General features: G+C 40.7%; 1 protein-coding gene across 1 annotated transcript; it reads left to right on the plus strand.

The window, feature by feature from the left end:
* The first annotated feature begins 10,791 nt into the window (after positions 1 to 10,791).
* On the plus strand, positions 10,792 to 17,963 carry LOC129846439 (Kruppel-like factor 1). Its single transcript, XM_055914369.1, has 3 exons — positions 10,792 to 11,255; positions 11,672 to 12,605; positions 17,121 to 17,963. The coding sequence occupies exons 1-3, from the start codon at positions 11,178 to 11,180 to the stop codon at positions 17,294 to 17,296; spliced, it is 1,188 nt and encodes a 395-aa protein (XP_055770344.1). The 5' UTR covers positions 10,792 to 11,177; the 3' UTR covers positions 17,297 to 17,963.
* The last annotated feature ends 449 nt before the right edge of the window (positions 17,964 to 18,412 follow it).

The raw sequence follows: 18,412 nt of genomic DNA on the forward strand, positions 1-18,412 counted from the left end.
TGTGCGTGCGTGCGTGCGTGCGTGCGTGCGTGCGTGCGTGCGTGTGTGCAAAAAGTATGACAATGTCTTAAAATAGGACTGAGGGGAAGTACAACATACAAGCACACTTCCTTTTAAGGTGTTTGTTAATGGGATGTGAGATCCTATAATAATAAACCAAGACCACAGAATGTCCCTGGTGTGTGGATCCATGCATATTGTACACAGAGCATGAGACATACACTGAGTGCACAAAACATTAAGAACACCTGCTCTTTCCATGACATAACTGGCCAGGTGAATCCAGGTGAAAGCTATGATCCCTTATTGATGTCGCTTGTTAAATACACTTCAATCAGTACAGATAAAGGGGAAGGAGACAGGTTAAAGAAGGACTTTTAAGCCTTGAGACAGTTTAGACTTTGATTGTGTGTGTGCCATTCAGATGGTGAAAGGGCAAGACAAAAGATGTATGCGCCTTTGAACAGGGTATGGTAGTAGATGCCAGGCACACCAGTTTGTGTCAAGAACTGCAACACTGCTGGGTTTTTCACACTCAACAGTTTCCCGTGTGTATCAAGAATGGTCCACCACCCAAAGGACATCCAGCCAACTTGACAAAACTGTGGGAAGCATTGGAGTCAACATGGGCCAGCATCCCTTTGGAACGCTTTCGACACCTTGTGGTGTCCATGCCCCGACGAATTGAGGCTGTTCTCTTTATGTAGTCTTCACAATTTCATTAATCATATGGGTAAGTAGGCAACATGCACAGAGCAGACACAATGAAGTAGTGTAATCCATCTGGAGACGCCTTGCAGTACAACACTGACACCTAGTGGATGAAAAGTTGCACTGTCGTCCTGCCATAGATCATATAGGACTTTTATAAACAAGGACTGGGACAGTTCTGAAGCATAATAAAAACCAAACTTGAACGCTATTTAAAGTCAAATCATTTGTGCTTTTAACATCATATTTCAATGGAATTCATTTATTTAGTGAAACTTAATGTATTGCTTTGACATTTATTAAACAAAGGGATATATCTATTAGCTCTGGTCCATGGCAAGAGTGTGGGTTTCTCTACTAACCTCTACTAGTGAAGGACTGCGCCCTGGACCAGAGCTAGATATTGACTTCAAAGTGGTGATAGTGCGTTCGCTGCGTAAACACGCACAATAATAGAGGTGTCCACAGTGGAAATGTCATAATACCCATACAACCTAGCGGTCAAACAGGGAAATGGTTACAATCGTTTTTCCACCCTTCATTTATCTCGATAGAGGATTTTAGAAACACTTAAAATAAGTGGAGGACTCCAAATATGCAGAACAAATCGAGAACTCTAAATATGAGGAACTACTCGCTAATGTCCAGTCCCTAGTTAACAAAGTCGACGAAATCGGGGCAAGAGTTGCTTTCCAAAGAGATATCCGGGATTGTAACATACTCTGTTTCACGGAAACATGGCTAGCTGGAGACATACTGTCAGAGTCAGTACAGCCAACAGGATTTTCAGTGCATCGCGCCCTCCTTTTGGCAAATCTGACCATGACTCCGTCTTGTTGCTCCCCTCCTATAGGCAGAAACTAAAACAGGATGGCAGCATTCGAGCAAAACTGAAAGCACGTACCACAACATTTAACCATGGCAAGGTGGCTGGGAATATGGTTGAATACGAACAGTGTAGTTATTCTCTCCGTAAGGCAATCAAACAGGCAAAACATCAGTACAGAGACAAAGTGGAAATGCAATTCAAAGGCTCAGAGACGAGACGTACAGTGGGGCAAAAAAGTATTTAGTCAGCCACCAATTGTGCAAGTTCTCCCACTTAAAAAGATGAGAGAGGCCTGTAATTTTCATCATAGGTACACTTCAACTATGACAGACAAAATGAGAAAAAAAAATCCAGAAAATCACATTGTAGTATTTTTTATGAATTTATTTGCAGATTATGGTGGAAAATAAGTATTTGGTCACCTACAAACAAACAACATTTCTGGCTCTCACAGACCTGTAACTTCTTCTTTAAGAGGCTCCTCTGTCCTCCACTCGTTACCTGTATTAATGGCACCTGTTTGAACTTGTTATCAGTATAAAATACACCTGTCCACAACCTCAAACAGTCACACTCCAAACTCCACTATGGCCAAGACCAAAGAGCTGTCAAAGGACACCAGAAACAAAATTGTAGACCTGCACCAGGCTGGGAAGACTGAATCTGCAATAGGTAAGCAGCTTGGTTTGAAGAAATCAACTGTGGGAGCAATTATTAGGAAATGGAAGACATACAAGACCACTGATAATCTCCCTCGATCTGGGGCTCCACGCAAGATCTCACCCCGTGGGGTCAAAAAGATCACAAGAACGGTGAGCAAAAATCCCAGAACCACACAGGGGGACCTAGTGAATGACCTGCAGAGAGCTGGGACCAAAGTAACAAAGCCTACCATCAGTAACAAACTACGCCGCCAGGGACTCAAATCCTGCAGTGCCAGACGTGTCACCCTGCTTAAGCCAGTACATGTCCAGGCCCATCTGAAGTTTGCTAGAGAGCATTTGGATGATCCAGAAGAAGATTGGGAGAATGTCATATGGTCAGATGAAACCAAAATAGAACTTTTTGGTAAAAACTCAACTCGTCGTTTTTGGAGGACAAAGAATGCTGAGTTGCATCCAAAGAACACCATACCTACTGTGAAGCATGGGGGTGGAAACATCATGCTTTGGGGCTGTTTTTCTGCAAAGGGACCAGGACGATTGATCCGTGTAAAGGAAAGAATGAATGGGGCCATGTATCGTGAGATTTTGAGTGAAAACCTCCTTCCATCAGCAAGGGCATTGAAGATGAAACGTGGCTGGGTCTTTCAGCATGACAATGATCCCAAACACACCACCCGGGCAACGAAGGAGTGGCTTCGTAAGAAGCATTTCAAGGTCCTGGAGTGGCCTAGCCAGTCTCCAGATCTCAACCCCATAGAAAATCTTTGGAGGGAGTTGAAAGTCCGTGTTGCCCAGCAACAGCCCCAAAACACCACTGCTCTAGAGGATATCTGCATGGAGGAATGGGCCAAAATACCAGCAACAGTGTGTGAAATCCTTGTGAAGACTTACAGAAAACGTTTGACCTCTGTCATTGTCAACAAAGGGTATATAACAAAGTATTGAGATAAACTTTTGTTATTGACCAAATACTTATTTTCCACCATAATTTGCAAATAAATTCATAAAAAATCCTACAATGTGATTTTCTGGATTTTTTTTCTCATTTTGTCTGTCATAGTTGAAGTGTACCTATGATGAAAATTACAGGCCTCTCTCATCTTTTTAAGTGGGAGAACTTGCACAATTGGTGGCTGACTAAATACTTTTTTGCCCCACTGTATGTGGCAGGGTCTACTGACATTCACGGATTACAAAAAGAAACCAGCCCCGTTGCGGACATTGACGTCTTGCTTCCAGACAAATTAAACAACTTCTTTGTGTGCTTTGAGGACAATACAGTGCCACCGACGCGGCCCGCTACCAAAGATTGTGGCCTCTCCTTCTCCATGGCCGACGTGAGTAAAACATTTAAACATGTTAACCCTCGCAAGGCTGCCGGCCCAGATGGCATCCCTAGCCGCGTCCTTAGAGCATGCGCAGACCAGCTGGCTGGTGTGTTTACGGACATCTTAAATCACTCCCTATCCCAGTCTGCTGTCCCCACATGCTTCAAGATGGCCACCATTGTTCCTGTTCCCAAGAAAGCCAAGGTAACTGAACTAAATGACTATCGCCCCGTAGTACTCACTTCTGTCATCATGAAGTGCTTTGAGAGACTAGTCAAGGATCATATCACATCCACCCTACCTGTCACCCTAGACCCACTTCAATATGCTTACAGCCCCAATAGGTCCACAGACGACGCAATCACCATCACACTGCACACTGCCCTGTCCCATCTGGACAAGAGGAATACCTATGTAAGAATGCTGTTCATTGACTACAGCTCAACATTCAACACCATAGTACCCTCCAAACTCATCATTAAGCTTGAGTCCCTGGGTCTTGACCCCGCCCTGTGCAACTGGGTCCTGGACTTCCTGACTCCGCTGATTCTCAACACTGGGGCCCCACAAGGGTGCGTTCTCAACCCCCTCCTGTACTCCCTGTTCACCCATGACTGCGTGGCCATGCACGCCTCCAACTCAATCATCAAGTTTGCAGATGACACAACAGTGGTAGGCTTGATTACCAACAACGACGAGACAGCCTACAGGGAGGAGGTGAGGGCCCTTGGAGTGTGGTGTCAGGAAAAAAACCTCTCACTCAATGTCAGAAAAACAAAAGAGATGATCTTGGACTTCAGGAAACAGCAAAGGGAGCACCCCCCGATCCAAATCAACGGGACAGCAGTGGAGAAGGTGGAAAGTTTTAAGTTCCTCGGTGTACATATCACCGACAAACTGAAATGGTCCACGCACACAGACAGTGTGGTGAAGAAGGCGCAACAGCGCCTCTTCAACCTCAGGAGGCTGAAAAAATTGGCTTGTCACCAAAAACCCTCACTAACTTTTACAGGTGCACAATCGAGAGCATCCTGTCGGGCTGTATCACCGCTTGGTACGGCAACTGCATCGCCCACAACCGCAGGGCTCTCCAGAGGGTGGTGCGGTCTGCACAACACATCACGGGGCTAAACTACCTGCCCTCCAGGACACCTACACCACCAGATGTCCCAGGAAGGCAAAAAATATAATCAAGGACAATAACCACCCGAGCCACTGCCTGTTCACCCCGCTTCCATCCAGAAGGCGAGGTCAGTACAGGTGCATCAAAGCAGGGACAGAGAGATTGAAAAACAGCTTCTATCTCAAGGCCATAATATTATTAAACAGCCATCACTAGCACAGAGAGGCGGCTGCCTACCTACAGACTTGATATCATTGGCCACTTTAATAAATGGATCACCAGTCACTTTAATAATGCCACTTTAAGAATGTTTACATATTTCGCATTACTTATCTCATATGTATATACTGTGTACTGTATCTTACACTATCTATACTATGCTATCTATTGCATCTTAGCCGCTCTGTCACTGCTCATCCATATATTTTATAGTTATATATTTTTATCCCATTCCTTTACTAGATTGTGTGTATTAGTTTTTGTTGTGGAATTGTTAGATATTACCTGTTAGATACTGCTGCACTGTCGGATCTAGAAGCATAAGCATTTCACTACACTCGCAATAACATCTGCTAACCATGTGTATGTGACCAATACAATTTGATTTGATTTGATTTGAAACACAGCCCTTATATTAAGTGTTTCTAAAATCTCCTATGGGAAAAATGATTGGAGGAAAAACTATTTCCTTGTTTGAGCGCTAGGTTTTATGGGTATTATGACTCATACTGTGGTACTCTATGCCAATACTTATTGATTTTGAAAATAGATTGTTGAACCTAACAGTATGGATTTGACCACTCTTGCTTGCCGCTTTCTTGATAAGTTGCACAACACAAAATTATTGAAATCACAGTATTTTTCCTGGCATTTGTGGATGCTCTTCTCATCTAAATAATTTGCTACCTTTTCTTAATTTAAGAATTTGTTGCTCTCCTGCGATTTAATATGTATCATCCAAATGGATGACAAAGTCATCACGGAAACCTCTCCTTCCGTAAAGGACTCCAAATATAATATCAGACACTATTTCATTAGGGGGGGGGGTGAAATATGGACCGATCTTTATTGACTTGGTCACTAATTGGCAACATTGTCTTGCAGAAAAAGCTCTTTAGGGAGTGCATGCACCTCCAGGAACTGGGTGGAGTGCCTCCTCACATCATCATCAGACACATTAAAGTCCAGGACAGTCTTCCTGGAAGAGGGAGTCAGACTTGCCATGTAATCTGATAGATCTAAATGGTATGTGTATGTGTTAACTTGTCAGAATGGGTGTCAACACTGATGAGTTTAGAAACTGTTTGGTGACATTGAAGAGAACAAATGTAATGTTTAAAGTTCATTTATAGCAACTTTCCTGCAATTCTACACATTTTGTCATAGAGAGAGGCAAATGCTTGCAGTTTTTTATGTGATAACTGATGATCAATGGGTCGGTAATTTGACCATCCTTACTACTAGTTTAGATAGCTGGCCGCTAGACTAACTTACCAATCTAAAAATAATTAGCTGACATGGAATGACTGCTGTCATGACTCTCCTGTGACGATCTGAAGGATCAGGTTACACTGGGTCCGCTCTACAGTGTGCTCTGTCTCGTAGAGGGGGAGAGCGGGAAGTCGGCTGCTTTATGGCGGTCGTAAAATACACCGCCTCTATGCTCTGTAGTGTTTGAGATTGGAATGTAAACTATGGAACACAGAGAGACACTTGGACATCAAAAGTTTTAATAATTAAACAATATTTGTATTTTTGAGAATGAGGGAATGGTCCGAGGACAATCCTGTTTGAAGTTGTTTTGTTTTGTGACATCAGAAAGCAGTAGGACAAGATAACAGTATCTCTGGAAGTGTACATTCCTCAGTTATTAGTTTTCTACCTGAATGTTGTATAAAATGAATGAGTAAATATGAAACTATTTGTGAAAAGATGTAATGTGATGTTAGCCTTCTAAAATATATTTTTTTCTTCATATAAAGGTTTTAACCAAGTCAGTGGCCACGCCCACGTGACCAGACATCACATTAGGCGTCCTGGAACCGCCCCTTCTTCCACAGAGTATAAAACCCACCTCCGACAAAATTTACATTAAATCAGAAAACATGAAGTGGTGGCTACATGTTGAAATGGTTGGCAACTGTGCCAAAGGACAAGACCAGAGAATGTGGAGATCATTCCCACGTTGAAATGGTGAAGAAATCTACAAACCAAAGAACAATTATTCAGACCACAGCTGTTTAAATACTTTAATCTGGTAAACGCATCCGAGCTAAGAACATTTCCGAATGGTAGTCTGAATTATCCATTCTAACAACATACAACTTTGATCGCCATGACTATCCAGCAGACGGTCCGGCAATCGCAGAGAGGGACAACAAAGGCAGACACTTGTAAATATATCAATTTAAATTTATTTTTGAATGAGCGGTTGTTCATGTTCAAAGTATTAGCAATTTCTATGAGTGTAGTAATCCTCCATGAGTTTCCCACTTTTGAGCAGTCCCCACCCCCTTTCCCTTGTCTACCAAGCCGTCATATCGGTTTCGTCCGCTAGGGACATTTTCTTTGTATCATGTTGTAACCAATGTGTGACTATTTGTGTGTGTGTTTATGTAATTCTGTGATTTATTTTAAGTTAGTTAGTAAATCAATAATTAATCCAATTTGTATGTCGCCAATTCTATGCTAGGGTTCGTGCAGATATCCAAGGGTTTGCGACATTCAGTAATGAGACTAATGAGGTTAAATTCATTAATAAGTGACTGTTTTGAAAGTTATATTCAGGAAATTGAAACTCTATAAACAACATGTTCCCGTGGTACCCCAAATTCCTAGTTAATTAAAGTTACATGATTAGTTTAATTGTGTAATTAAATTACACATAGAGAATTGATTTGATATTATACAGTCTTCACATTTAATGATAGTCAAGAACATGACACTGTTGATGCACAACCAAATTTCGAAATTGCACCTTATACAACTATTATTCAACTCTCAACAGTAAGTTGAGATCCCAACTGTATATAAATATACAGTACCAATCAAAGGTTTGGACACACCTACTCATTCAAGGGTTTTTCTTTATTTTTTTACTATTTTCAACATTGTAGAATTTTAGTGAAGACATCAAAACTATGAAATAACACATATGGAATCATGCAGTAACCAAAAAAGTGTTAAACAAATCAAAATATCTTTCATATTTCATATTCTCCAAAGTAGCCATCCTTTGCCTTGAACACCAGCCCGTCTGGTGTTCAACCTTCCCAAGTTCTCTCACGTCACCCCGCTCCTCCGCTCTCTCCACTGGCTTCCAGTTGAAGCTCGCATCCGCTACAAGACCATGGTGCTTGCCTACGGAGCTGTGAGGGGAACGGCACCTCCGTACCTTCAGGCTCTGATCAGGCCCTACACCCAAACAAGGGCACTGCGTTCATCCACCTCTGGCCTGCTCACCTCCCTACCTCTGAGGAAGTACAGTTCCCGCTCAGCCCAGTCAAAACTGTTCGCTGCTCTGGCACCCCAATGGTGGAACAAACTCCCTCACGACGCCAGGTCAGCGGAGTCAATCACCACCTTCCGGAGACACCTAAAACCCCACCTCTTTAAGGAATACCTAGGATAGGATAAAGTAATCCTTCTAACACCCCCCCCCCCCCCCCCTTAAAAGATTTAGATGCACTATTGTAAAGTGGCTGTTCCACTGGATATCATAAGGTGAATGCACCAATTTGTAAGTCGCTCTGGATAAGAGCGTCTGCTAAATGACTTAAATGTAAATGTAAATTAAGAAGTAGGTGGAGGGGGAGAAGGATGTGGAGGAGGTTGAGAAGTAGGTGGAGAAGGAGGTGTGGGTTGAGAAAGGTTGGGAAAGAGGTGGCGGTGGAGAAGCAGGTGGAGGCGTTTAAGAAGCAGGTGGAGAAGGAGGTGGAGGATGACAAAGGTTGAGAAAGTGGTGGAGGTGGAGAAGCAGGTGGAGAAGGATGTGGAGGAGTTTGAGAAGTAGGTGGAGGTGGAGAAGGATATGGAGGAGTTTGAGAAGTAGGTGGAGAAGGACGTGGAGGTGGAGAAGCAGGTGGAGAAGGATGTGGAGGAGATGGAGAAGGAGGTGGAGAAGGAGGTGGAGGTTGAGAAAGGTTGAGAAAGAGGTGGAGGTGGAGAAGCAGGTGGAGAAGGATGTGGAGGAGTTTGAGAAGTAGGTGGAGGTGGAGAAGGATGTGGAGGAGATTGAGAAGGACGTGGAGGTGGAGAAGGATGTGGAGGTTGAGAAGGAGGTGGAGAAGGAGGTGGAGGTGGAGAAGCAGGTGGAGAATGATGTGGAGGAGTTTTAGAAGTAGGTGGAGGTGAAGAAGCATGTGGAGAAGGTTGAGAAGGACGTGGAGGTGGAGAAGGAGGTGGAGAGGGATGTGGAGGAGGTTGAGAAGGAGGTGGAGAAGGAGGTGGAGGTTAAGAAAGGTTGAGAAAGAGGTGGAGATGGAGAAGCAGGTGGAGAAGGATGTGGAGGAGTTTGAGAAGTAGGTGGAGGAGTATGTGGAGGAGTTTGAGAAGTAGGTGGAGAAGGACGTGGAGGTGGAGAAGGAGGTGGAGAAGGATGTGGAGGAGGTTGAGAAGGAGGTGGAGAAGGAGGTGGAGGTTGAGAAAGGTTGAGAAAGAGGCGGAGGTGGAGAAGCAGATGGAGAAGGATGTGGAGGAGGTTGAGAAGTAGGTGGAGGTGGAGAAGGATGTGGATGAGTTTGAGAAGCAGGTGGAGAAGGAGGTGGAGGTTGAGAAAGGTTAAGAAAGAGGTGGAGGTGGAGAAGGATGTGGAGGAGGTTGAGAAGCAGGTGGAGAAGGAGGTGGAGGTTGAGAAAGAGGTCGAGGTGGAGAAGCAGGTGGAGAAGGATGTGGAGGAGTTTGGGAAGTAGGTGGAGAAGGACGTGGAGGTTGAGAAGCAGGTGGTGAAGAAATAAGAAATACGAACCACCTAGCTACAATTCTTAAAATATTGAATCCAAAAGAAAATTATATTTCTGAGTGATTATCATCATTTACTATGGATGTCTGGTGTGTTCATAATATATATGTGTTGTTTAGTTCTTTTTAACACTGATCTTTTCTTTCTTTCTTTCTGTCTGTCTGTCTGTCTGTCTGTCTGTCTGTCTGTCTGTCTGTCCACCCGAAGACGAAGAAGAAAACAAAGTGCATCAGGTTTTTCAGGGGAGTTTGGACATTTCGGACCAGCTTTTCCAACCTTCCCAAGGATGACTGAGCCCCACCTGAGCTGCCTGCATCTCACACACACACACAACAAACATTAGATATATTTGCAAAAAGCAATACTTGCAATGAAAACAATTTGAATTGCTTGGAAAATATGAACATTGTGTCCTTGAGCTTTTTTACAGTCATAGAATCTGATTATTATTACAATTCATGTGCACCAATACAGTACATTGAACTTTATTACACCAATGATAGCACCAATTCATTATAATGATGGTGCCATAATATAAACAGTATTTGTAAAAAGTGGCTATAGGGCATTCATAACAAACTTTAGTGTAGCTCCTTTCTAACACAAGGTTTTTCCCAAGTAATACGCCTCTGTAGACGAAAGTGAAAGATTGTGAAAAAGAGTGAGAGAGTCTTTATCTGTGTATGGAGCAGTCAGCAGAGACAGGCCGTAGTCAGCAGCACCATTATCTGTTGTCAAACAGGGGCCTCTCTTGGCCCCCGTGCACACTGATAAACACAGCCTAGCACATAATCACCTACTAGACACACAGGTCTTCTCAGAACCACATGTCCCAGAGGTGTGTGTACTGCTCAATGTGTGTGTAGCAGTTTTAGTAGTGGGGGAGGGGAGTTTGAGTTGGTTCATGAAGCTGAATGAAGAGGCGATATCAGTATGATATTCTGCTTGCACTGTATGTCATAACATGTCAGAGAAACAACAACTCTAATACACTTGAAATGACATGTTCAGTTGTTTTGTGCAAAACAAAGTGCATAACATTCATTAGCTAGAATTACATCTGTTTATTCTCTTTCTCTTTGGAATTGTTTTGCTGGCCGTAGATTTCTGCTCAGGATCCAAAAACAGGGAGGGGTATCGAGGGGGGAGATAGCACAACTGTTCATTCACTCTTTCTCCTGGTTAAGAGGAGAGGACTGGAGTAAGAAAAGGAGTTGGCATAGAACACACACACACACACACTTACGTCCCACCCCCAAACAGTCATCAGAAGATACATGAACGGAGAAGATTTGAAGTCACGTTCACTACTGAGAGAGAAAGAGGGGGGGGATACGGTAGACGGGTAGAATGGAGAGACGACAACTGTAAAAAGAAAGTAGGCTACTTGGCCTGTCAAATTGGATAAGAGACAGGTGTAACTGTTTTCAGGATGACTGGTTACTTACAATTTGCAGTAGTCGAACCATTGTGAGATGGTCATGTAAAAGAAAATACAAACCTCACATTATTGTCACCACTGTAACCTGTGTAAAGTTGACGTCTGACTCGAACTGATCATATGTCTGGGACACAAGCTGCTGTGCTGCCATCATTCAGCTCCTTCTCAAACTGTGTTCACTCCAATGACATTATGAAGGTATGTATTCCACTTGTTACTTTCATTTGGTTTCTACATTTTGCTGAAACAATAAAAAGTGTTGTCACTTGTATAACTTTGTTTTAAGAGGGTGAGTCTTGGGGCTAATAGCAGAGTGTCTAAATGCCATCAACTTTTCTTTGAACAAAATGTTTTGACTCGCAATGAAGAGGCCCTGTGAGCACAGCCTCATATCCCCAACAAAGCCAACACATTTAATACAATACGTGTATTTTGATTTAAGATCTGTTCAAATATAAAATGGATTTAATTTGGAAAGTTATTACAAAACTAGGATTTAATTATAAAATTGTTATTTTAATTTGTTAGTGGATGTTGTTTGGTTATTTCCATATTTATGTGAAGTTAGTAAGAGAGACTCGATATGAACTGATGTTTTTGTACTGTCACACAAGGTGTGGAAATTTGAGGATGGCGCTCTCAGTCTGGAGTCTCAAACCAAGAGGACGTCACCTGGCAACACCAGTGACCAGCAGCCAGTTCTTCCTCACCTGGACGATGAAAGTGAAACCTCATGGGACATGGACTTCTTGTTGTCTGACTGGAGCAACCCATCACCTGAGCTGAACCCCTCTCTGGACTACAACACTCAGCGTCTTCCTCAACCGGACCAAACTGGACTCTACCATGATAGAGGAGGGGTGTTGACGGACCAAATAAGTTCAGACAGGCTTCATACGGGCAGCAGTAGCCTGATGGTTGAGCTGCTCACCCCCTTGGAGACCATTGGTTCAGGCATACCAGAACTTTACAACCAACAGGTTCGGTCATCATCATCATTATCATCATCATCGTCATTCCCCATTCAACCAAACGTGGCCCAGTATGGTTTCAACCCCGGAAGCAACCAGGAGAGACATGGCAGAGATAGAGCCACTGCTGTCCTCACTAAGGCCAAATCATGGGACTTTGGAATGGGACACTACTACCCCCAACAACACACTTCCATGGTGACGTTTCAAGATGGCAGATTCCTCCAAGCCCCTGTCTCCATGACAACCTCTATGACCTCTGAATCTCGAACCCACCACTACAGCTTCCTCCAAAACTACCCCCACCACCAGGGTCTGTACCGCAACCAGAGAGACTACAACCTCCACGGCCACCACCACCAACAAGCCTCCTCCAACCACTTCCCCTACTCCCAACACCAGCAGCCCCACCTAGCTATCTCCTCCTCAGGGGTTCCCCCTGGAGGCTTGGAGGGGAAGAACGGCCGCAGGACAGTGGTGAAGAAGAGAGCTGCTACACACAGCTGTGAATACTCAGGTTGTAGTAAGACCTATACCAAGAGCTCCCACCTCAAGGCTCACCTCCGCACACACACAGGTAAGAAGACATACATTAGAACACATTACACAGGTAAGAATACATACATTAGAATACATTACACAGGTAAGAATACAGCGATTAGAAAACATTACACAGGGAAGAATTCAGAGAATAGAGTACATTACACAGATAAGAATACATAAATTAGAATACATTACACAGGTAAGAATATATAAATTACAATACATTACACAGGTAAGAATATATAAATTAGAATACATTACACAGGTAAGAATACAGCGATTAGAAAACATTACACAGGGAAGAATTCAGAGATTAGAGTACATTACACAGATAAGAATACATAAATTAGAATACATTACACAGGTAAGAATATATAAATTAGAATACATTACACAGGTAAGAATACATACATTAGAATACATTACACAGGTAAGAATATATAAATTAGAATACATTACACAGGTAAGAATACAGCGATTAGAAAACATTACACAGATAAGAATACAGACATTAGAATACATTACACAGGTAAGAATACAGAGATTAGAATACATTACACAGATAAGAATACATGAATGAAAATACATTACACAGGTAAGAATACAGAGATTAGAATACATTACACAGGTAAGAATACATAACTGAAAATACATTACACAGGTAAGAATACAGAGATTAGAATACATTACACAGGTAAGAATACATACATGAAAATACATTACACAGGTAAGAATACAGAGATTAGAATACATTACACAGGTAAGAATACATGAATGAAAATACATTACACAGGAAAGAATACAGAGATTAGAATACATTACACAGGTAAGAATACAGAGATTAGAATACATTACACAGGTGAGATTAAAACACATTACACAGGTAAAAATACAGAGAATAGAATACATTACACAGATAAGAATACATAAATGAAAATACATTACACAGGTAAGAATATAGAGATTAGAATACATTACACAGGTAAGAATACAGAGATTAGAATACATTACACAGATAAGAATACATAAATGAAAATACATTACACAGGTAAGAATATAGAGATTAGAATACATTACACAGGTAAGAATACAGAGATTAGAATACATTACACAGATAAGAATACATTAATGAAAATACATTACACAGGTAAGAATACAGAGATTAGAATACATTACACAGGTAAGAATACAGAGATTAGAATACATTACACAGGTAAGAATACATACATTAGAATACATTACACAGGTGAGATTAAAACACATTACACAGGTAAAATATAGAGATTAGAATACATTACACAGGTAAGAATACATAACTGAAAATACATTACACAGGTAAGAATACAGAGATTAGAATACATTACACAGATAAGAATACATTAATGAAAATGCATTACACAGGTAAGAATACAGAGATTAGAATACATTACACAGGTAAGAATACAGAGATTAGAATACATTACACAGGTAAGAATACATACATTAGAATACATTACACAGGTGAGATTAAAACACATTACACAGGTAAAATATAGAGATTATAATACATTACACAGGTAAGAATACATAAATGAAAATACATTACACAGGTAAGAATACAGAGATTAGAATACATTACACAGGTAAGAAAACAGAGATTAGAATACATTACACAGATAAGAATACATGAATGAAAATACATTACACAGGTAAGAATACAGAGATTAGAATACATTACACACGTGAGATTAGAACACATTACACAGGTAAAAATACAGAGATTAGAATACATTACACAGGTAAGAATACATAAATGAAAATCCATTACACAGGTAAGAATACAGAGATTAGAATACATTACACAGGTAAGAATACAGAGATTAGAATACATTACACACGTGAGATTAGAACACATTACACAGGTAAAAATACAGAGATTAGAATACATTACACAGGTAAGAATACAGAGATTAGAATACATTACACACGTGAGATTAGAACACATTACACAGGTAAAAATACAGAGATTAGAATACATTACACAGGTAAGAATACAGAGATTAGAATACATTACACAGTTAAAAATACAGAGATTAGAATACATTACACAGGTAAGAATACAGAGATTAGAATACATTACACAGGTAAGAATACAGAGATTAGAATACATTACACACGTGAGATTAGAACACATTACACAGGTAAAAATACAGAGATTAGAATACATTACACAGGTAAGAATACAGAGATTAGAATACATTACACACGTGAGATTAGAACACATTACACAGGTAAAAATACAGAGATTAGAATACATTACACAGGTAAGAATACAGAGATTAGAATACATTACACAGTTAAAAATACAGAGATTAGAATACATTACACAGGTAAGAATACAGAGATTAGAATACATTACACAGGTAAGAATACAGAGATTAGAATAAATTACACAGGTAAGAATACAGAGATTAGAATACATTACACAGGTAAGAATACAGAGATTAGAATACATTACACAGTTAAAAATACAGAGATTAGAATACATTACACAGGTAAGAATACAGAGATTAGAATACATTACACAGGTAAGAATACAGAGATTAGAATAAATTACACAGGTAAGAATACAGAGATTAGAATACATTACACAGGTAAGAATACAGAGATTAGAATAAATTACACAGGTAAGAATACAGAGATTAGAATACATTACACAGGTAAGAATACAGAGATTAGAATAAATTACACAGGTAAGAATACAGAGATTAGAATACATTACACACGTGAGATTAGAACACATTACACAGGTAAGAATACAGAGATTAGAATACATTACACAGGTAAGAATACAGAGATTAGAATACATTACACAGGTAAGAATACAGAGATTAGAATAAATTACACAGGTAAGAATACATAAATGAAAATACATTACACAGGTAAGAATAGAGATATTAGAATACATTACACAGGTAAGAATACAGAGATTAGAACACATTACACAGGTAAGAATACAGAGATTAGAATACATTACACAGGTAAGAATACAGAGATTAGAATACATTACACAGGTAAGAATACAGAGATTAGAATAAATTACACAGGTAAGAATACAGAGATTAGAATACATTACACAGGTAAGAATACAGAGATTAGAATAAATTACACAGGTAAGAATACAGAGATTAGAATACATTACACAGGTAAGAATACAGAGATTAGAATAAATTACACAGGTAAGAATACAGAGATTAGAATACATTACACACGTGAGATTAGAACACATTACACAGGTAAGAATACAGAGATTAGAATACATTACACAGGTAAGAATACAGAGATTAGAATACATTACACGCGTGAGATTAGAACACATTACACAGGTAAGAATACAGAGATTAGAATAAATTACACAGGTAAGAATACATAAATGAAAATACATTACACAGGTAAGAATATAGAGATTAGAATAAATTACACAGGTAAGAATATAGAGATTAGAATACATTACACAGGTAAGAATATAGAGATTAGAATAAATGACACAGGTAAGAATACAGAGATTAGAATACATTTCCCAGGTAAGAATACAGAGATTAGGATAAATTACACAGGTAAGAATATAGAGATTAGAATACATTACACAGTTAAGAATACAGAGATTAGAATAAATTACACAGGTAAGAATACAGAGATTAGAATACATTACACAGTTAAGAATACAGAGATTAGAATAAATTACACAGGTAAGAAAACAGAGATTAGAATACATTACACAGGTAAGAATACAGAGATTAGAATAAATTACACAGGTAAGAAAACAGAGATTAGAATACATTACACAGTTAAGAATACAGAGATTAGAATACATGACACAGATAAAAATACAGAGATTATAATACATGACACAGATATTGGGGCATTAATGCATATTCTAGGGATTAGAATACATTACACAGTTAAGAATACAGAGATTAGAATACATTACACAGGTAAGAATACAGAGATTAGAATACATTACACAGGTAAGAATACAGAGATTAGAATACATTACACAGTTAAGAATACAGAGATGAGAATACATGACACAGATTTTGAGGCATTAATGCATATTCTAGGGATTAGAATACATTACGGCTAATAGGCAGAACTGCATGATGGACAACTTCATATGGATGAATAATGATTCTTGGCTTTTAGTAGTAATGGCTATTGAATAGAAAAAGTCTAAACCATCCTTGGGACGTCCCAACTCTGACGTCAACCCATTGAAGTTGAAATGTAAAACAGTTAAGGAAAGGGTTAGGATTAGGTAAGGGTTAAGGTTGGGTTAGGGTTAGGGTTAGGTTAAGGATAGGGGTTAGGGTAGGGGTTAGGGTATTGGCGTCCCAAGGATATTTGATTGCATTAACCCTAATGAACAGAATACAACTTACACTATGAATTATCAACACATTTTATCAACAAATGCAGAGGGACTACAATTGCTACGGAGTGTTTAAAACAAGTCACTTCTGAGCCAACTGATTCTGACACTGGTTGCTTTTGTGTGCTATTAATTCCATAGGGGAGAAGCCATACCACTGTACGTGGGAGGGCTGTGGGTGGAAGTTTGCCCGTTCGGACGAGTTGACCCGTCACTACCGTAAACACACGGGTCAGAAACCCTACGCATGTCTGCAGTGTCAGAGAGCCTTCTCCCGCTCAGACCACCTGGCCCTGCACATGAAGAGACACACATGATGAGAGGAGTGGAGGATGGGTATGACTGGGGCTGTGTGAGATCATGCACACTAATATGTGTGTACCTGTATACACACACTCTCCACTGTCATTCTGGTTCTCTCTCTCTCTCTCTCTCTCTCTCTCTCTCTCTCTCTCTCTCTCTCTCTCTCTCTCTCTCTCTCTCTCTCTCTCTCTCTCTCTCTGTCTCTCTCTCTCTCTCTCTCTCTCTCTCTCTCTCTCTCTCTCTCTCTGATTGTCTCCTTTCTCTATCTCTCTTTCTCTCTCTCGCACACTAATCTAATCAACACACGCGGTGCACACGCAACTACTAGGCAGAGTAGTGTTATCATGGATGAAGAGCAGACGTGACTACTCAAAGATATACAGTGGACACACACACGTTGTCCACACACTATAAACAGATAAAGTAAACGAAGAGCCTTACAGTTACAGACTGACTTAACACTAAAAATAAACATATACATTTGAGTCATTTAAGAGACGCTCTAATCCAGAGTAATTTACACTCAGAGTTAGGTGGGACAACCACATATCACAGGGATAGTAAGTACTCTTTTCCTCAATAAAGTAGTTATCAGCAAAGTCAGAACTAGAAAGGCGGGGGTGGAGTCAAGAGCAAGTGTTAGTTCAGGATTTGTAGATTTTTAAATGTTTCTTTGAGGGGGGGGGGGGGGGGGGGGGGGCTCGAGGTGAGGAGGGGGATTACTTAAGATACTCTTTGAAGAGGTAGGGTTTCAGATGTTTTCTGAAGATGGGCAGGACTCTGATGTCCTAGCTTCAGGGGGAAGAGGGTTCCACCATTGGGGTGCCAGGACAGAGAAGAGCTTTGACAGGGCTGAGCAGGAGCTGCCCTCCCGTAGGGGTGGGAGGGACAAGAGACCAGAGGTACCAGAACGGAGTGCTCGGGTTGGGGTGTAGGGGTTGAGCATAGCCTGAAGGTAGAGAGGGGGGGGGGGGGGGGGGGGCAGTTCCTCTTGCTGTTCTTGTAGTGGAGACGTCCAGTGGAATGCAGTCTGGGAACTAGGTTAGAACATTAGCACCCAAAATGTACACAAAGTTCAAAGGTCAATTTTGGCTGAAACATTGTACAAGGAACTTCATACAAATATGGCT

The sequence above is a fragment of the Salvelinus fontinalis genome, unplaced genomic scaffold (genome assembly GCF_029448725.1).
Source record: "Salvelinus fontinalis isolate EN_2023a unplaced genomic scaffold, ASM2944872v1 scaffold_0540, whole genome shotgun sequence".
NCBI classification, from domain to species: domain Eukaryota; kingdom Metazoa; phylum Chordata; class Actinopteri; order Salmoniformes; family Salmonidae; genus Salvelinus; species Salvelinus fontinalis.

Coding starts and splice junctions, on each gene's coding strand:
- LOC129846439 (XM_055914369.1), top strand. CDS start 11,178: ATGTCTGGGACACAAGCTGCTGTGCTGCCATCATTCAGCTCCTTCTCA. Junction 11,256..11,671: donor ACTCCAATGACATTATGAAG/GTATGTATTCCA, acceptor CTGTCACACAAG/GTGTGGAAATTTGAGGATGG. Junction 12,606..17,120: donor TCACCTCCGCACACACACAG/GTAAGAAGACAT, acceptor TTAATTCCATAG/GGGAGAAGCCATACCACTGT.